Source organism: Podarcis raffonei, chromosome 8, assembly GCF_027172205.1.
Source record: "Podarcis raffonei isolate rPodRaf1 chromosome 8, rPodRaf1.pri, whole genome shotgun sequence".
NCBI classification, from domain to species: Eukaryota; Metazoa; Chordata; class Lepidosauria; order Squamata; family Lacertidae; genus Podarcis; species Podarcis raffonei.
In genome coordinates, this window is record NC_070609.1 from 6,977,044 (window position 1) to 6,998,300 (window position 21,257).

General features: G+C 47.7%; 1 protein-coding gene across 1 annotated transcript in view; it reads right to left on the reverse strand.

Annotated features, from left to right (window-relative positions):
• RINL (Ras and Rab interactor like) overlaps positions 1-21,257 on the reverse strand; it is a 44,206-nt gene extending 22,949 nt beyond the window's left edge. Inside the window, exons 1-4 of the mRNA XM_053401835.1 lie at positions 20,979-21,257; positions 15,675-15,813; positions 13,734-13,875; positions 6,591-6,702 (exon numbers count right to left, since the gene is read on the reverse strand). Coding sequence (XP_053257810.1) covers positions 6,591-6,702; positions 13,734-13,875; positions 15,675-15,727 — 307 coding nt within the window. The 5' untranslated portion in view covers positions 15,728-15,813; positions 20,979-21,257. The remainder of the gene's footprint in view (positions 1-6,590; positions 6,703-13,733; positions 13,876-15,674; positions 15,814-20,978) is intronic.

A 21,257-nucleotide genomic window follows, 5' to 3' on the forward strand; every position in this document is an offset into this window, starting at 1 on the left:
CCACGTTCAAATTTTGAACAGCATCCACATCTCGTGTCTGCCCAGGCTGGTGACCCCATCACAACCACACAACAATCTTCAAATCCAGATCTTGTTGGCTATTTGCAGATTAGCTGCACTGCAGAAAGCGTGCTGGGGAGACCGCACATTACAAGGAACGCAAAAAGAACTTTAGCGAGGTTAACAAAAACAAAAACTCCTTTTACATTAAATATATCAATAAGCCATCACCTCCTGGCAAATAGAAGGGGAAGAAATGGAGGCAGTGAGAGATTTTACTTTCTTGGGCTCCATGATCACTGCAGATGGTGACAGCAGCCACGAAATTAAGAGACGTCTGCTTCTTGGGAGGAAAGCAATAACAAACCTAGACAGCATCTTAAAAAGTAGAGACATCACCTTGCCAACAAAGGTCCGTATAGTAAAAGCTATGGTTTTCCCAGTAGTGATGTATGGAAGTGAGAGCTGGACCATAAAGAAGGCTGATCGCTGAAGAATTGATGCTTTTGAATTCTGGTGCTGGAGGAGACTCTTGAGAGTCCCATGGACTGCAAGAAGATCAAACCGATCCATTCTTAAGGAAATCAGCCCTGAGTGCTCACTGGAAGGACAGATCCTGAAGCTGAGGCTCCAATACTTTGGCCACCTCATGAGAAGAGAAGACTCCCTGGAAAAGACCCTGATGTTGGGAAAGATGGAGGGCACAAGGAGAAGGGGACGACAGAGGACGAGGTGATTGGATAGTGTCTTCGAAGCTACAAACATGAGTCTGACCAAACTGCGGGAGGCAGTTGAAGACAGAAGTGCCTGGCGTGCTCTGGTCCACGGGGTCACGAAGAGTCGGACACGACTAAACGACTAAACAACAACAACATATCAATAAGCATGACCTATCCACCAGGTTACTGAGAGAGCTAGGTGCTGCTCTTTATATACTATACCCAACAGCTTAATTAACATAACTTAACAGCACCGGCTATACCGCTTCACAGCTGTAAAACTAGGTCATGCTATTTGCTCTGGCCCTTAAAGAAATACACATCTTGTGGAACAATAATGAACCTTCAAATTTAAAGAGACCGTTCAACAGGGCTACGCGCTCTGCTATATCCCCTCGTCCGTCCTTCCATCAGCCGAGCAAAACACATGACTGCAGAGAAGAAACAAACTTCATTTCCAAGAAGAACCGCACTTTGCTTATGGCGTGGGGCCTGCGGCTAGCAACAGCCACTTACATCCTCTCTCTCGTTCGAGTTTGAATTATTTCGTGGTGGTGCATGCAGGAAGGACACTGAGCTCGTTAACCAAAGCGCATGGTTTGCACGCAGGAGAACTTGGATCAATTCCCGACATCTCCAGTTAAAAACAGATCCTGAAGAGACAGCTGGGGGGGGGGGAGAGTTTCTGGAGAGCTGCAAGCATCCAGAAGAAGACTAGATTACAGACCGCTTTGGTGTGAGAGACAGCTCCCTGTCATTGCATTTATATTACACGTGCTACCCTCATGTAGGGACTCCACTCCCCAATCTTTCCAGTACTAGAAGGCGCAGCCACAAATGGGCAGCCACAGATGGGGCGCAGGTGGCACTGTGGGTTAAACCACAGAGCCTAGGACTTGCCGATCAGAAGGTCGGCGGTTCGAATCCCCGCAACGGGGTGAGCTCCCATTGCTCGGTCCCTGCTCCTGCCAACCTAGCAGTGTGAAAGCACGTCAAAGTGCAAGTACATAAATTGGTACCGCTCCGGCGGGAAGGTAAATGGCATTTCTGTGCGCTGCTCTGGTTTGCCAGAAGCGGCTTAGTCATGCTGGCCACATGACCCGGAAGCTGTCTGCAGACAAACGCCGGCTCCCTCGGCCAGTAAAGCGAGATGAGCTCCGTAACCCCAGAATCGTTCGCGACTGGACCCTTTACCTTTACCCTCTTATAGGGACCCCACTCCCCAATCTTTCCAGTACTAGAAGGCACAGCCACAGATGAGCAGGATATAAATAAAATTATTATCATTATTGTTCTTATTTTTCTCTTAGTGAGAAGTGTCCTCCTCTGTCGACCCCAGATATTACCTCCAAGCTACCTTGGAGACTCTTTCTTATTTGAGCATTATTTAGCCATTAAGACACATTTTCCTCATTCGAATTAACCTGGGGTTGTCTACACCCCCACGTATTTGAATTTGTCTATGATTCTGCTATGTCAATGGCCGGCATGGCAAACACAGAGATAGCTGTGGTGCACCCACCTTTTTAAAAAAAAGAAACAAATTTCACCCAAGAAGTTTGCAAAAGCACAGTTAAAGGTAAAGGGACCCCTGACCATTAGGTCCAGCCGTGGCCGACTCTGGGGTTGTGGCGCTCATCTCGCTTTACTGGCCGAGGGAGCCGGCGTACAGCTTCTGGGTCATGTGGCCAGCATGACTAAGCCGCTTCTGGCGAACCAGAGCAGCGCATGGAAACACCGTTTACCTTCCCGCCGTAGTGGTACCTATTTATCTACTTGCACTTTGATGTGCTTTCGAACTGCTAGGTTGGCAGGAGCAGGGACTGAGCAACGGGAGCTCACCCCGTCGTGGGGATTCGAACCGCCGACCTTCTGATTGTCAAGTCCTAGGCTCTGTGGTTTAACCCACAGCGCCACCCGCATCCCTAAAAGCACAGTTAGAGAAGTGCAAATTTGTTTGTGCCGTTTCCAGGTTTTGTGCAAATCTGAGGGGGGGGGCTAAGCTCCTGAAACTCCCTTTTATTATTATTATTGGTTTTCACATATTACATTACAATACAGATGTACCAAAGCCAACACCATTCTCTCCCCATCCCCCCATACATTTACATTTATATTTCCTCAATCCATCATATTATTCTTTTCTCCTTCCTCCCACTTCCCTCCGCCCGCACTCGATTTCCTCCACGTTATACAATTTACAATAATCTTTGCATTCTACAACCTTCTCAAATCATCTATATATTCTTATTATCTTTCCTTAAATTTTTCTTCCATCCAGTACATCACATTTTAATCTAGGCATATTAGCATATCTTTTTTTTTTTTTTTGAGCAGTGTTTTGCCATATATTCATCAAAACATTTCCACACCTCTTTTAATTTTTGATTCGACTGATTTCTTATTATCGCAGTTAATTTTGCCAAAATTAAATATTCATTTAGTTTACAAATCCATTCCTCCTTTGTGGGTATAGTTTGTGACTTCCACCTAGCAGCAATCACTATTCTAGCAGCTGTACTTACATATAGAAAAATTCTCCCCCCCCCCCAATGGTATCTCATCATCTATCAATCCAAGGAGATATGTTTCTGCTTTCTTTTTTATTGATATTATTATTATTATTATTATTATTAATAATAATAATAATAATAATACCCCGCCCATCTGGCTGGGTTTCCCCAGCCACTCTGGGCGGCTTCCAACAAAACACTAAAATACAATAGTCTATTAAAATAATAATAATTTATTATTTTCAACATCTTCCTTAGTTCTTCGTGTACTACTATCCAAAATTGCTTTATTTCCTCACACCTCCACCACATATGTATGTTGTTCCTATTTCTCCACAACATCTCCAACAGAGGTTGGATTTCAATTTGTATATCTTCGCCAACTTAACTGGCATTAAGTACCACCTATAGAACATCTTTACACAATTTTCTTTAATTGTATATGAGGCAGTAAATCGTATATCCCTGAAACTCCCTTTTTAGCAAGTATTGCAAGGGGTTGGACCAGAGGACCCTGCGGGGGGTGGGGGTCCCAACCCTATGATTATATGAAGAGAAATGAAAACAACTGCAAATTTTCGTCACCCGCTTTCCAGATCGCTGGCCCAATATATCAGGCACAGACATTTTTAAGGTGGTTTGCTCGTACAGCTTTTTCATTCTGCGCCAGCCCAAGGGGTCAAAATAAAAATAAGCACACTATCCCAAGGCACAACAGAAATGTTGTTGTTTAGTCGTTTAGTCGTGTCCGATTCTTCGTGACCCCATGGACCAGAGCATGCCAGGCACTCCTGTCTTCCACTGCCTCCCGCAGTTTGGTCAGACTCATGTTTGTAGCTTTGAGAACACTGTCCAACCACTGTCATCCTCTGTCGTCCCCTTCTCCTTGTGCCCTCCATCTTTCCCATCATCAGGGTCTTTTCCAGGGAGTCTTCTCTTCTCATGAGGTGGCCAAAGTAGTGGAGCCTCAGCTTCAGGATCTGTCCTTCCAGTGAGCACTCAGGGCTGATTTCCTTCAGAATGGATAGGTTTGATCTTCTTGCAGTCCATGGAACTCTCAAGAGTCTCCTCCAGCACCAGAATTCAAAAGCATCAATTCTTCGGTGATCAGCCTGCCTTGCCGTGGTGAAGGGGCTTGAATAACTCAGAGAAGGTACAAGCTATGCCGTGCAGGGCCACCCAAGATGGGCAGGTCATAGTGGAGAGTTTAGACCAAACGTGATCCACCTGGAGGAGGAACCGGCAAGCCACTCCAGTATCCCTGCCAAGAAAACTCCATGGACAAAGACACCACCAGAAATAGTGACAAGTAAACAAATGACGAGAATGAGGAAGTGGTAGGGACGGAAAGGGGAGTAGCGGAAGGTGACAGTTGATCCACTCACCCAAAAACACAGGCGGAAATTGCCTGTGACTTCGAGTAGAGTGTGGTTTGCAGCCCAATTTCCCCCAGCTTATTGGATTACTTCCCCCCGCCCCCCGTATTGGGCAAACCTTGAATTTACAGGAAGACAGCATAGAGTTTGGTGTCGTTTGAGGGCGACGTCCTGTGGACTGTGCAAATTAAATGGGAATGAATGCACACAGTAAACTCCAGTATGGGCATCCAGCCTACCTCACAGGGTCGTTGTGGGGTTAAAGGGGTAGGAGGGAAGCACAGATGCTGGGATCCTTGGAAGCAACAAGAAAACTTCTACCCACACATTCAATAAGAGTTTCTCACCTGCGGCTGGGCTCAGAAAAGAGGAAGGTGGCATTTCTCAGGAGGCAGTTGATAAAGGAGCAGCTCAGTCAGAGATCCCAAAAAAGTGTTTGGGGGGCGGATAGTTAACCCTTAGCCCCACCACAAGACTGAAGGGAGACCCCCATTTCGTGAGAGACCTGCAACCTGCAAGGACCAGCCCTTCTAAGCCTCTCCAAACCATTTCCCCTTTTAAGCAGGAGGAAATTGTGTTGCAAAACCCACCGGGGATGAATAATGGGAGATGCCTAATTTAGAGGAAGGGAGTGGGGTCTAAAGGTTAGAGCAAGGGGGGTGGATTTCCAGGCGGGGAACAGTGACGCTGGTACAGCAGGGAGAGAGGAGCAAAGGTTCAAGCACGTATGATTCTCGGATCGAGGACTTGGGAACGTAGGCAGATGATTTACAATGAATCAGGCCTTGGGGTCCATCAAGTTCAGTATTGCTGGCACTGGCTGGCAACAGTTCCCAGGTCAGAAGGCAAAATGTGCAGGTGCTATTAATTTGAAAATCAGCCTTCTCCCCCTCTGCCCAGCTCCCAGGAAAACACACATGGTCTAGCAGTGGCTATTCGCCGCAATAGTTCAGTAGAGCTTCCATGTACACAGGCAGTAATAATAATAATAATAATAATAATAATAATAATAATAATAATAATATATTTGTACCACGCCCATCTGGCTGAGTTTCCCCAGCCACTCTGGGCAGCTCCCAATCAAGTGTTAAAAACAGTACAGCATTAAATATTAAAAACTTCCCTAAAAAGGGCTGCCTTCAGATGTCTTTTAAAGATAAGATAGCTGCTTATTTCCTTCACATCTGAAGGGAGGGCGTTCCACAGGGTGGGCGCCAGTACCAAGGAGGCCCTCTGTCTGGTTCCCTGTAACCTCACTTCTTGCAATGAGGGAACCGCCAGAAGGCCCTTGGCGCTGGATCTCAGTGTCCAGGCAGAACGATGGGGGTGGAGACGCTCCTTCAGGTATACAGGACCGAGGCAGTTTAGGGCTATAAAGGTCAGCACCAACACTTTGAATTGTGCTCAGAAATGTACTGGAAGCCAATGCAGATCTCTCAGGACGGGTGTTATGTGGTCCCGGTGGCCACTCCCAGTCACCAGTCTAGCTGCTGCATTCTGGATTAATTGCAGTTTCCGGGTCACCTTCAAAGGTAGCCCCACGTAGAGCGCATTGCAGTAGTCCAAGCGGGAGATAACCAGAGCATGCACCACTCTGGCGAAACAGTCCGCGGGCAGGTAGGGTCTCAGCCTGCGTTCCAGATGGAGCTGGTAGACAGCCGCCCTGGACACAGAATTAACCTGCGCCTCCATGGACAGCTGTGAGTCCAAAATGACTCCCAGGCTGCGCACCTGGTCCTTCAGGGGCACAGTTACCCTATTCAGGACCAGGGAATCCCCCACACCAGCCCACCCCGTGTCCCCCAAAAACAGTACTTCTGTCTTGTCAGGATTCAACCTCAATCTGTTAGCCGCCATCCATCCTCCAACCTCCTCCAGGAACTCCAGTTTAGCCCCAAAGCACCAGACCCTGGGAACAAATGAATCTGTGGTTCAGCACAGGTCAAATACAGAAGACCCTCAGAGTGATTGAACCAACTCACCTGCGCCGTTGTCCCGGATAGAGAAAGAGCAGACAGCATCACTCCTGTTTTCCTGTGTTCGCAGGAAGAGCTCCCTGGACCCTCCAGTTGCATTTCCAGCGATAATGAACGTCTGGCCGCAGAAGGAAAAGGAAAGGGGGCAGGAGGAAGGGAGAGAGGTTGAGAGAGAAAGGAGATGAGAAAACCGCTTGCCTCTGGATAGCACAGTCAATGAAGCAAGACCCACCCCCCACCTCCTTCCCTTCCCCTTTAAGCAGGAAAGAGGAAACCACCAGCAACATTTGTGACTCTGCATCTGCAAGCACACTGAGAAGGTGACAAGGAGCAACTTTGCTGCTGCTGCTGCTGCTGCTGCTTCAGTGTCCAGTGGCAACCTTCCATAACATGGCGCACAACCCAACCCCCCCCCCCCTTTGGACTACAACTCCCATCAGCCCCAGCCAGTATGACCGTAAGATACTAGGACCAATGGGAGTTGGCAGCTTCCAGGTGATATGAGTTCTGTTATGTACTGAGTTGAATAGGATCCAAACTGCAGCAGTCTGATTGGTCCTAGAACAATAGGATCCAAATTGCAGCAGTCTGATTGGTCCTAGAACAATAGGATCCAGAATGCAGCAGTCTGATTGGTCCTAGAACAATAGGATTCAGAATGCAGCAGTCTGATTGGTCCTAGAACAATGCAGCAGTATGATTGGTTGGCAGGAACCACCCAATCATGCTCCAGATAGAAGTGAATCCACAACCTCATTGGCTTACAGTAGAATTCCGGAATTAGCCAATCATGTGCAGCCCATTGTGTAAATAATGTATATAAAGCAGATACTTTGAGGGGACTTTCATTCATTCCTCCTCACCACTATGAGCTGAATAAAGAGCATGAAATCACTTTGCGACTCTGAGTATATTTCAGGTTCCATGCCCCCTGCCATCTGTACGTTTAAAGCGGTGCCGTGGCACTTTAAATGGGTCATTTGTTTAGTCGTTTAGTCGTGTCCGACTCTTATGTGACCCCATGGACCAGAGCACGCCAGGCACTCCTGTCTTCCACCGCCTCCCGCAGTTTGGTCAAACTCATGCTGGCAGCTTCGAGAACACTGTCCAACCATCTCGTCCTCTGTCATCCCCTTCCCCTTGTGCCCTCCATCCTTCCCAACATCAGGGTCTTTTCCAGGGAGTCTTCTCCTCTCATGAGGTGGCCAAAGTATTGGAGCCTCAGCTTCAGGATCTGTCCTTCCAGGGAGCACTCAGGGCTGATTTCCTTCAGAATGGAGAGGTTTATCTTCTTGCAGTCCATGGGACTCTCAAGAGTCTCCTCCAGCACCAGAATTCAAAAGCATCCATTCTTCGGTGATCAGCCTTCTTTATGGTCCAGCTCTCACTTCCATACATCACTACTGGGAAAACCACAGCTTTACCTATACGGACCTTTGTTGGCAAGGTGATGTCTCTGCTTTTTAAGAGATGGGTCATCCATAAGAGCCTCCTAGAAACTCTTAGCAGCGGTAAAAAACTACAGTTCCCAGGATTCTTTGGGGGAAACCACAACGGTTTAAAGTGGTATGGCCGTTCTTTAAGTGCAGATGGGGCCTCCGTACAACTTTTCCCAATCAGCATCTTTCACAAGGGCCCGTAACCAAATATGAACGCCCCGATACGAGATGCTCTTGAAAGGCATGTCTGTTACTCCATTGTTGTTGTTGGCCTCTGTCTGTTTTAACAGACAATGGAGTGTGCCTCCAGGGATGAAGCCAAACTGCGACCTCTCCAGGGCACAAGCCTGGGCAGTGTGCGTGGAGGTCCTGCTCAGAGGACAAGAACCCCCTCTTGGACTCACTGGTGTGGTCCAAAGGGAAGCAGAGCAAGATGTTTGGCACCGGCTTGGCTGCAGGAGGGCTGACGCGAAGGTGGTGGTACTTTTTACGTAGCCTTGGGGCAATGTAAAGGTAAAGGTAAAGGGACCCCTGACCATTAGGTACAGTTGTGACCGACTCTGGGGTTGCGGCGCTCATCTTGCTTTATTGGCCGAGGGAGCCGGCGTACAGCTTCCGGGTCATGTGGCCAGCAGGACTAAGCCGCTTCTGGAGAACCAGAGCAGCGCACGGAAACGCCGTTTACCTTCCCGCCGGAGCGGTACCTATTTATCTACTTGCACTTTGTGCTTTCGAACTGCTAGGTGGGCAGGAGCAGGGACCGAGCAACGGGAGCTCACCCCGTCGCGGGGATTCGAACCACCGACCTTCTGATCGGCAACTCCTAGGCTCTGTGGTTTAACCCACAGCGCCACCCGTGTCCCCCTGACAACTGGGGCAATCTAGTCCACGTTAATTGACTGCTTTCCCATGTAAATGCAAAAAGGAGCTTTCCTCATGTACTCTTATGGAGAAGAATGCAGAGCCAAGGTCCACGACACTGAAATTTGTACTATTGGGAGGGATCCCTGTTCATATGGTATTTGGATATGGCGTGATGGGATGTCTTGGGATTACAAAGTTATTTATGATGCGCAAGTCTAGTACGAGATGGTATTTGAGGGGTGTCCCTGGAGGGCTGGGTTTCCTGACAGGAAGAAGGGGAGAATTACATGGTCTGGTACAGGGGACAAGGATCCCTTGATCCATGAAGTCCTTTATCCTTGGTTTCAATCCTTCTATTGCCTCTGTTGGGAGTTACAACACCAGAAGGAGGCGTAGAAGTGGCCATCCAACCATCTTAGGTCCTACTCTGGATTTGTGCAGAGTTTGCTCCTGAACTATATATATATACAGTGGTGCCCCGCAAGACGAATGCCTCGCTAAACGAAAAACCCGCAAGACGAAAGGGTTTTCCGATTTTTAGCGGCTTCGCAAGACGAATTTCCCTATGGGTTTGCTTCGCAAGACGAATTTCCCTATGGGCTTGCTTCGCAAGACGAAAGCCCATAGGGAAATCTCCGGGGACAAGCTGTGAATGTCTGCCCCGCGCAAGGCGGGGGACGCTCTGCCCCTGCTTCAGAGCGCCCCTCGCGCCGGGCAGCAGGCTGCTATCCTCAGCCTAGGCAGCCCTGGGGAACTCTTCTGAAGGCTGGCGGCGGGAGAAGGGCTTTTCTTCCCCCCGCCAGCCTTCAGAAGGCTGTTCTGAAGGCTGGCGGTGGGGAGAGAAGTCCTTCTCCCCCCGCCAGCCTTCAGAAGAGGTCCGGGGACAGACTGTCCCCTGACCTGGTCTGAAGGCGGTCTCCATAGGAACGCATTAATTGATTTTCAATGCATTCCTATGGGAAACCGTGCTTCGCAAGACGAAAAACTCGCAAGAAGAAAAAACTTGCGGAACAAATTAATTTCGTCTTGCGAGGCACCACTGTATATAGTCAAAGTCAAAGTCAAAGTCAAAGTTTATTAGGTTTGTGAGGTCCATGCCTTTACACAAAATACCATAAAACATTATTAAAAGATAAACAATAAAATTATAAAAATAAGCTAAAATTCATGCCATGCTGTCCCAGCAAGGAAACTACCCAAAAAAACTCGCCATTCAGGAAAGAAGATACAGCAACAGGTTAGGAGAGCAATGGGAGGAACCTCACCATTTCCTCCAGGAACCGTACCCTAGTTTTCATAGCCTTCACCACAAAGACCGCTACCACGTGAGAAATCCGTGGATCAGCGTCCACCAGTAAAAACTTTACTTGGTCCTCAGGGTTGGCTATTGATTTGGGAATAGTTTGTAACATTGCATCCCTGAAGGCCGAATAGATGGGACAATACAACATGTAATGTGTGAGATCCTCTTTGGTTCTCATATGACAAGGACATATACGCTGCTCTACTGGGATTTTTGCATATCTGCCTGACAAATAGGCCGTAGGAATGGTTTGAAAACGGGCCATGGTGAAAGCTCTCCGAAGGGTGGGGTTGGTGATATTCGCCAAATAATTGGCGCAGGTTTTGACTGATTTCAGTCGGGGAAACCAGTGGGAGAACCCTGGGTTCTGTATTTTTGTAATATCTAACAGAGCGTCTCTCTCCAGGATCCATTCCCGAACTTTGTCCGGGCTCCACAGTTTGAGAATATTAAACTCCGGTAGGGTGTATCTAACCAGGATCTCAGATAGGTTTTGACGCCAAGTGGTGTTCTTTTGAAGAGATACAAAGGCTTGTTTGGCCAATAAGGTGTTTGAAGTGTTTGCAAGGTTGATGTAAAATCGTAGGAATCTTAAGTGGGCCCTGGCAGACACAGAGGGTAATCCAACTTCCACCCTCAAGAAAGCTGCTGGTGTTCCTTGAGGAAGGCCTAGAATCCTCTTGAGGTAATAATTTTGCAAAATTTCAAGCCGTTCCAACAGCCTCTGGTTCCACCCCCAGAGTTCTATCCCATATAACATCTGGGGAATAGCTTTCCCAACAAAAGCTCTTAATGCTGGGATCACCAATTGTCCTCCCCGGGTATGGAAGAAACTAAGCAGGACACCAATTGTTCTTCGTGTTAGGATGGTTACAGCCTTAAAGTGGGCTAGCCAACTAGATGTAGCCTGAAATGTAACACCCAGATATTTAAAAAAGGGGCACTGTTCAATCACATGTTCATCTAAAGACCATCTAAAGGTGTGGCGGGCTCTAGTAAACACCACAATTTTTGTTTTGTCATAGTTTATCTTTAGTGAGTTATGAGAGCAGTAGGCTGCGATCCCCTCCAGCATGCTGCGTAAGCCTCTTCGGGTGAGTGCCATTAAAGCCATGTCATCGGCGTATAGCAATATATTCAAACGTTTACCTTCAATGGCTGGAGCCGATGACTTGTATTTTGCCATGTACTGAACAATGTCATTTATATAAAAGTTAAAAAGAAATGGGGCTAGCAGGCATCCCTGTTTGACCCCTTTCCCCAATGGCAGTGGGTCCGTAAGAGTTCCCAATGGCCCAGTTCTGATTTTGACTGTAGTATCTGTGTGTAACTCTCTGAGAATATTTAAAAGTCGTCTATCAATATCCGTTTCATATAATTTTTTCCATAGTCTATCTCTACAGATTGAGTCAAAGGCAGATGTCAAGTCAACAAAGGCCACAAAGAGTCTGCTCTTATACGCTTTTGCATATTTAGCTACCAGGGTCTGTAGTACCATACAGTGACCTATCGTATTGTGGCCCTTTCTAAATCCTGCCTGTTCCTGGTTGAACAGGTTAGAGTGGTCCGCCCAGTCTACCAACTTGTTTAATAAGTACCTGGTATAAAGTTTGTATGCGATGTCCAGAAGGCTTACAGGGCGGTAGTTTGCTGGATCTTGAATATCTCCCTTCTTGTAGATAGGGGCTACCACACTTAGTTTCCAGTTTGCTGGGATTTTACATGTGTTGTTTATTGCCGTAAAAAGTTTGGCCAAAAAGATGGCCCACCATTGGGTATTTGATTTAAATACCTCAGGGGGGATCATATCCTCACCAAGAGCTTTGCCATTTTTTAATGTTTTAATTAGCTGTAGGCACTCTGATTCCGTAACAGGATCCCAACTAGCTAGATGAACATTCTTCAATGGAAGGGACGGGCTCAAATTAGCAATATATATATGTATATATATATATATAAATTTATTAGGTTTTCCACAATTATAACAAATATCACGTAACAAAATCACAAACACAAACAAAAAAGAAAAAGAAAGAGTGCATCAAAAAGAAACAAATAAACAATGAAAACAAACTTAATTCTTTTAAAATTCCAATCTTATAAAGATATTATTGACTTCCCCTATTCCCTCCCTTCTGAATTTCCTTGTATCTGTATGTTACAGCTTTCCAACATCATTATTAAACCAAAAATATTTCCGGTTACAATCTAATTTATTCACTTTTCTTACCGTTGTCAGTCCCACTTATTTTTAAATCCTAATTTAATCCTAGGCCTATTTGGTACTCCTGAACAGCAGAGGTTGAGGATCAGAGTTTTCCTTCTCCTAGATGGGCTCCTTTCCCAGGTGGACGAGCCCCATCTGCCCCTTACTTCCCTCTATAGCATGGGCAGAAACTGCCTTCTTGACCGTTGGACCCAGTCTTGGTCTCACCACTCAACCCACCAGAGCCTGTCTTCGTGTGCAGGATAAGTCCCTAACTCATTAAGGGTTTGTGGGTTTTTTCTCTTTCTTCATTTTATTTATTTATTAACATTCTTATATTACATCAGTAAACATTGTCATATTACATTACAGGACTTAAAGGTAAAGGTAAAGGTACCCCTGCCCGTACGGGCCAGTCTTGACAGACTCTGGGGTTGTGCGCCCATCTCACTCAAGAGGCCGGGGGCCAGCGCTGTCCGGAGACACTTCCGGGTCACGTGGCCAGCGTGACATCGCTGCTCTGGCGAACCAGAGCCGCACACGGAAACGCCGTTTACCTTCCCGCCAGTAAGCGGTCCCTATTTATCTACTTGCACCTGGGGGTGCTTTCGAACTGCTAGGTTGGCAGGCGCTGGGACCGAGCAGCGGGAGCGCACCCCGCCGCGGGGATTCGAACCGCCGACCTTTCGATCGGCAAGCCCTAGGCGCTGAGGCTTTTACCCACAGCGCCACCCGCGTCCCTTATTACAGGACTTACCATAATATAATTTCCAACATGTATACAAAAATTATATACAGATTTTATATACCTAAAAAGAAAATGAAACAAACAAAAAAAAGAAAGAAAGAACAAAGAAAAAACCCCACAATTTTTTTCCAAAAATCATATACATACCAACACAAACACACTAGATTTCCTGTCTTTCCCGTTCTATATTCCTTTTTTACAAATGAATGTACTCTTATTATTATATATATTTTTACATATTATCTAATACATTCCTATATCAATATGTGCTCTTAGTCTTATTTCTCAACTCAGTAACTCACTGAGGGTTTGAGACCCATCGGCCAACCGCACCTGGTTCAGGTGGTCGGCTGAAGCCGTTTCCAGGGTGTGGCTGCTGTTGCATGCTGACAGCTTCTGGGAGCCCCAGGTGAGATCTTCTGGCTTAGCCCCAGGTGAGTGCAGGATAAGGACCCAAGCTGGACAAACTACCCCAGAAGGAGCATGATGTGTCCCCCGCCAGAGGTGCTGCCCCTCCCCTAATACCCCATACACCTGCCCACACTGGACTCATCCCATTAAAAAAAAATAAAATTTGCTGGCTGCTTACCCCAGGTGGATGTACCGACAGCAACTCCTTGGCTTCTTCTGGTTGGCTCTCAAGAATCTCCCAAATGCTTCTGGTTGCAGAGAGCCGGTCCAGAAGTGGGATGGGGCTCTCACACTTTCCGTTCACCAGGGTGTGGCGTAGGCTGTAGAAGAAGAAGAGTTTGGATTTGATATCCCGCTTTATCACTACCCTAAGGAGTCTCAAAGCGGCTCACAATCTCCTTTCCCTTCCTCCCCCACAACAAACACTCTGTGAGGTGAGTGGGGCTGAGAGACTTCAGAGAAGTGTGACTAGCCCAAGGTCACCCAGCAGCTCCATGTGGAAGAGCGGGGAAGCGAACCCGGTTCACCAGATTACGAGTCCACCACTCTTGGCATTGGAGGTAGGGAAAGAGTTAACAGGATGAAAGTCTCTCGCCCCGTCCTGGCCTGCAAAAACAGCTCTGGAGCTTCCCCTGCCTCCAGCTCTTGCCTCCTGGCTGGTACTGTTGTTGTTGTTTAGTCGTTTAGTCGTGTCCGACTCTTCGTGACCCCCTGGACCAGAGCACGCCAGGCACTCCTGTCTTCCACTGCCTCCCGCAGTTTGGTCAAACTCATGTTGGTAGCTTCGAGAACACTGTCCCACCATCTCGTCCTCTGTCACCCCCTTCTCCTTGTGCCCTCCATCTTCCCCAACATCAGGGTCTTCTCCAGGGAGTCTTCTCTTCTCATGAGGTGGCCAAAGTATTGGAGCCTCAGCTTCAGGATCTGTCCTTCCAATGAGCACTCAGGGCTGATTTCCTTCAGAATGGATCGGTTTGATCTTCTTGCAGTCGATGGGACTCTCAAGAGTCTCCTCCAGCACCAGAATTCAAAAGCATCCATTCTTTGGCGATCAGCCTTCTTTATGGTCTGGTACTTCTGGCTGGTACAGTTCCCCACAAATCACTGCTCCCCACAAGTCAGACTCCAGCCCTGTTTCCTCAACGCACCCACCCCCGGTGGCTGATCTGCATACTGCCAGTCCCTGGCACCTCCAGATGTTGTGGGACTTCAAGTCCCATCATGCTGTGCTGGCTGGGGATGATGGGAATGGTAGTCCAACAGCATCTGGAAGGTGCCATGTTGGCCGCAGTGAGGCTGGCAAATCTATTCCCTCGTTCACACAGAGATCACAGAACCTTAGAACTGCAGAGTTGGAAGGGACCTTGAGAACCATCTAGTCCAGTGTTTCCCAAACTTGGGTGTCCAGCTGTTTATGGACTACAGCTCCCATCATCCCTAGCTAGCAGGACCAGTGGTGAGGGATCGTGGGAACTGTAGTCCAAAAATAGCTAGGGATCCAAGTTAGGGAAACAATGATCCAGTCCAACGCAGGAATCTTTTGCCCAGTCTGGGGCCATAGGTGTCAACTTACAGATTTGAAAATAAGGGATCAGCAGCCAAAACAAGGGATTTTCCAAGCACAGGTGAGCCCCTCCGAGCCAAAGGCAGAAAGCCCAGCCAGCAGCCAAACAAAGCCTCAAGTGGTGGTTCCCACAGCGCACCAACCCGGCAAAGGGGATGCAGCAAGGAAAACCACCGTCACCTCTCCGCTGGGAAGCGCTGAGCAAAGACGAGTCCCCAGGCATTGCGGCTGATTTTATCGGCACAAGGCATGCAAGCTCCACCCCCCAGTCGTTCTTAGACTCCTTATTGGGTGAGCAACGCAGCCAAGCAACACAGTTGGAGCCTCCCTCCTCCCTGGCTGGCAGGGAGGGAGGGAGAAGAGCTGCTTCCTTTGAAACCCGGGAAATTTAAGGGACATCATCAATAAGGGACAGCAGCGGGACACGGCGCTGGGATAAGGGACTTTCCCGCCAAATAAGGGACGGTTGACAGCTATGTCTGGGGCTCAAACCCAAAACCCTGAGATTAAGAGTCTCGCGCTCTGCCAACTGAGCTATTATGAAGGCTTGCTTACCCAGGGTCGTTTTCCACCGGGCTCCTGCCGGCACCAAGGATGGGCTCAGACATCTTTTGCGGCCACGGTTAACGGGTCCTCACAAATCCCACATTGCCAAAGGCTTCCTAGGGTTTCTGTTTGGCTTCCAAACGCGTTCCTGGAGGTGGAAGGGAAAAGGTTGGGCAGATGAAACAGAGCTCCAGGTTTTCATTTTCCCCCGATTTTATTGATTTTCACAAAATTAAAAACAAACAAACAAACAAACATAAATCATAACCTTATTAAAATTACGCTTATGAGCATTGTTAAGTGACTTCCTCGCTTCCCCTTGGTTGAATTTCAATGCATATCCTTTTAACGGTTTTCCAAATCAGAGTTCTTATAAACTTAACTTAATCAATTAACATCCTTACATCTTTTCAATTCGAGATTAAACATATTAATTCATCACTTAACTTACATAAAATCCTAATCCAATCAAATACCTGCAAGCTATTTCCAATTAGTTTAACTTAACAAATTTAACTAAATAATCATTAAATTTTGTCCGTTCTTCCTGATACTCCTCCTTCTTCTGGCCACGGACTCTTCCGGTTAGGTTGGCTAGCTCTGAAAAATCCATCATCTTCATCTGCCATTCTTCCACAGTTGGTAATTCTTGCGTTTTCCACTTTTTAGCTAGTAAAATTCGAGGAGCAGTTGTGGCATACAAAAATAATTTAACATCTTTCTTGGGAAATTCCAAACCAATTATTCCAAGAAGAAAGGCCTCTGGTTTCTTTATAAATGTATATTTCAACATTTTTTTCCAATTCGTTATAAATCTTTTCCCAGAAGTCTTTCACCGTGGGGCAGGTCCACCACATGTGGTAAAAAGTTCCTTCCTTTTCTTTGCATTTCCAACATAGATTATCCCAGTTATGATATATCTTTGCTAATTTAACAGGAGTAAAATACCATCTATAAATCATTTTCATTCTATTTTCCTTTAACACAGTGCATGCAGTGAACTTAACCCCTTTCTTCCACAATCTTCCCCAATCCTCAAACATTATATTATGTCCTACATCTGTAAGAAAAGAGATGCAGAGTTCCAGGTTTTCATGGGTTTGGGGGCAAGAGGCTGCGAGTGGGACCTCCGAGATCCATTTCGCTCCAGGCATGTGAAACGACACAACAGCTTACAGTTTGACTCTGGACAGCACTCAGTGCTTGCCACAAAACACTCTTGCACACAGGGCGTCAAAACATACCCTTTTCACTTCAGTTCCATGTCAGGTTTCAGTCTGGCTTGTGGGCAGGGATCACAGCTCAGTGGAAGACCGCCTGCTTGAATAATAACATTTTTAATAACAAGGCTGTATATTGTCTTCCTGCTTAAACTTATATGCAGAATTCATCATGCGAAAGGCTGGGCTGGATGAATCCCAAACCAGAATTAAGATTGCCGCAAGAAATATCAACAACCTCAGATATGCAGATGACACAACCTTGATGGCAGAAAGTGAGGAGGAATTAAAGAACCTTTTATTGAGGGTGAAAGAGGAGAGCGCAAAATATGGTCTGAAGCTCAACATGAAAAAAAACGAAGATCATGGCCACTGGGCCCATCACCTCCTGGCAAATAGAAGGGGAAGAAATGGAGGCAGTGAGAGATTTTACTTTCTTGGGCTCCATGATCACTGCAGATGGTGACAGCAGCCACGAAATTAGAAGACGCCTGCTTCTTGGGAGGAAAGCAATGACAAACCTAGACAGCATCTTAAAAAGCAGAGACATCACCTTGCCAACAAAGGTCTGTATAGTAAAAGCTATGGTTTTCCCAGTAGTGATGTATGGAGCCCTGAGTGCTCACTGGAAGGACAGATCCTGAATCTGAGGCTCCAAGACTTTGGCCACCTCATGAGAAGAGATGTTGAGAAAGATGGAGGGCACAATGAGAAGGGGACGATAGAGGACGAGATGGTGGGACAGTGTTCTGAAAGCTACCAGCATGAGTTTGACCAAACTGCGGGAGGCAGTGGAAGGCAGGAGTGCCTGGCGTGCTCTGGTCCAGGGGGTCACGAAGAGGCGGACACGACTAAACAACAAATAATAATTTTATTGTTTGCATGCAGAAGATCCCAGGTTCAACCCGCTCTGGCAGCATCTCCAAGGAAGGTTGGGAAAAGAGCCCATCCCCAAACCCTGCAGAGCTGCTGCCAGTCTGAGTTGACAGTACTAAAGGTCTGAGCTTGGTAGAAAGGCAGGTTCCTATGGTTCCAGTAGAGGCCTGGTAAATAATTCAGTGGATCAATTCCAGCTCATGTGAGAAAATTTAAATTTGCTGTGGGATGTGCCTCTGCCCGCTTTGCTTGCCACCTCCTTGCCAAAGCCACTCACATAGAACCATAAAACTGCAGAGCTGGAAGGGAGCCATCTAGGCCAACCCCCCTGCAATGAAGGAGAGCTGAAGGTGCCAAAAGCCACACTCTCCCCTTTGACCTCATCAGTGATCCACTCACTGGCCTGGGCTGCTTGTCCTATCTCTGGTTCTCTTCTCCTTGCCCTCTGATAGCCCAGCTTGTCATCACATTGCAGTTCACAGCACCATCTGCTGGCAGCCACACAAACTGCATCATGGCGACTTCCTTATGAATGTATGTACTGGGAGAGATAAAGGGATCTTGCAGGCTGGAATATACTACAGTGGTACCTCTGGTTATGTACTTAATTTGTTCTGGAGGTCTGTACTTAACTTGAAACTGTTCTTAACCTGAAGCACCACTTTAGCTAATGGGGCCTCCTGCTGCCGCTGTGCCGCCGCTGCACGATTTCTGTTCTCATCCTGAAGCAAAGTTCTTAACCCGAGGTACTATTTCTGGGTTAGCGGAGTCTGTAACCTGAAGCGCATGTAACCCAAGGTACCACTGTAATAGGAGAGGCCTCCAGACTGTGTTTTGCAGGAGGGGGTTCAAATGCATACAGGGACTTTGGCTTTGCAAATTTGAAGTGGGTTGATGGGCACCCTGGAGCAACAAATCCACTTTTTTTAAAAAAAAAGAACTTTTATGATTTGGAAAGTGAAGGGTAAATGCACCAAAAAGTATGGGATGAAACAAAGAATGATCAACAAAATGTAATTTGGTATAGGCTGGACCCTATGTTTAAAGCACATCTCCCTCAACTCCAGAAAAAGAATCATGGGAACTGTAGTTTGTCTCCATTCAGCACCCTTAAAAACAAACAATCTCATTTACCGTATTTTTCGCCCTATAGGACGCACTTTTTCCTCTCCAAAAATGAAGGGGAAATGTGTGTGTGTCCTATGGGGCGAATGCAGGCTTTCGCTGAAGCCTGGAGAGCGAGAGGGGTCAGTGCGCACCGACCCCTCTCGCTCTCCAGGCTTCAGGAGAGCCCTACCACCAGCCCCGCAGTGCCTGTTCTGTAGGCGGGCGGTGGGGAGAAGAGCGCTTCTCCCCGCTGCCTGCCCCGCAAGCTCCGGGGACAGCTGGGAGGCACAGCGCGTCTTCCCGCTGTCCCCGGACCTGGTCTGCAGGCGGGCGGCAGGGAGAAGAGCGCTTCTCCACGCTGCCTGCCCCGCAAGCTCCGGGGACAGCTGGGAGACACAGTGCGTCTCCCCGCTGCCGGCCCCACAAGCGCCTGGGGGAGAAATAATTTCCCCCCCTTTATTTCCCCCCCAAAAAACTTGGTGCGTCCTATGGGCCGGTGCGTCCTATGGGGCGAAAAATACGGTATATGGCGAGAGATGGTGAACCGGGTCCTAAAGAATGGGAGGGGGGAAGGCTGCCTTCAGCCTCAGCACCCCAATGAAGAGTCTCCTTTGTTATGGAAATTACAATTAAATAGCCCACAAGGATTATAGCTGGAGACTCTAGAGACAGACAGCTGGGACGGCCTCTGTAAAACCGAGACTGTCCCTGGAAAATAGGGACACGGGGGGCGGCGGTTCTGAGTTTGTTCTGGGATGCTGCCACATTATTGCTGTCCGGAGAGGCCATAGCACACCGAAAGCAGGACAAAAATAAACTGGAACACTTGTGGTGTAAGACGTTGCGGAGTTTCGGCAGGAAGCTATGGGATATGCACCGACTGGGCATGACAGTGGGAATGCCCCAAAATGTTTGGAGGAACGAACGATGTTGAAGGTGGGATTCCCACCCCAATACAGTGGTACCTCGGGTTAAGTACTTAATGCGTTCTGGAGGTCCGTTGTTAACCTGAAGCTGTTCTTAACCTGAAGCACCACTTTAGCTAATGGGGCCTCCTGCTGCTGCCGCACCACCGGAGCACGATTTCTGTTCTTATCCTGAAGCAAAGTTCTTAACCTGAAGCACTATTTCTGGGTTAGCGGAGTATGTAGCCTGAAGCGTATGTAACCTGAAGCGTATGTAACCTGAGGTACCACTGTAGCGTTGTGAGCATCAATAATGCACAATAAAAGGGGTAATCTGGAGGCGAGACCTCCTCAGTATAAGACCTCCTATGTTCCTATAAAAGGCTAACGTTACTTACAGCCAGCCTCAAAATATCTTTAAGGGAAGGAGCTTCCGATATATGGGCAGACGGTTCCACACTGCATCTTCCATCTCAAGCGTTTATGAACTTCCATAAAGTTCGCTCCAAAGATTCAAAGATTTAATGTGCGCAGCAGCAGGTCGCAAGCCACGTGTTTACAGTAACATGGAACATGGCGGCTTCTCAATAGTATCTGGGCCCAGGCAAACGCCCAACCCTGCCTACTGCTGACGCCAGGCTTCAAGATAGTAGATCGCACTTGGGGAACTGTGTGCTGCACCCGAGTTGCAAGCGTTCTTGCCTGATGGCACTCTCCAGATTCAAGGTTTGAGTTTTCAGAGGGCGTTTCCCTCGATACAGAGGAAAAACACAACTAGACAATTGTTGATCCGGGACTGAGCAGCTAAGGCTTATCAGAGAAGCTCACAACCAGGGAATCGATTCCTAGGAATTGGGATGGCTCTATAAGGCCTTATGATCTAGCTCCAGTCTGCAGTGCGATGACAGATAACCATCCAGCCCCTGTCTAAAGATCTCCAGTGAACAACAGGTCTACTACCTCCCAGGTCTGAAAGAAGTGGCCCTCCTTTCTCTCACAGCAGCAGTACCCAGAGGTAGACTATCCCTCATGTGGAGGTTTGATTTCATTCTCGCAACTTCTAAACATCAACACATCTCTCTTCGCCAGATCTCTCCACCCAGTTTGGGAATTTGAAGTTTGCAGCTCAGCTAAAAGCTCAGCACCTGGTGGGTGCAGCACAAGACATGAAGAGGGGGAACACCCACACACAAAGCAGATCTTACCTTGCAGTGATGGGTGGCAGTCTTAAGTTCCTTGTGCGCTGGGCCTCAGGAGGAGCAACAAGGGGGCAGACAAGGAACGCAGGCAGGCAGCGAGCGATGGAGGACTGCAGGCCTAGGAGACAAAGGCAGGGATGTGGTTTACACCTCCGTCAGCTGCCTTCACGTGGTCTCGGAGAACGATTGTTCACTTCAGAAGAAAAAAGTGTGCAAATGCGAAAGCAAAAATGGGGCATACAGAGGTGCACGTTCCAGGTTCCAAGCACCAGGGTAGCTGCCTAC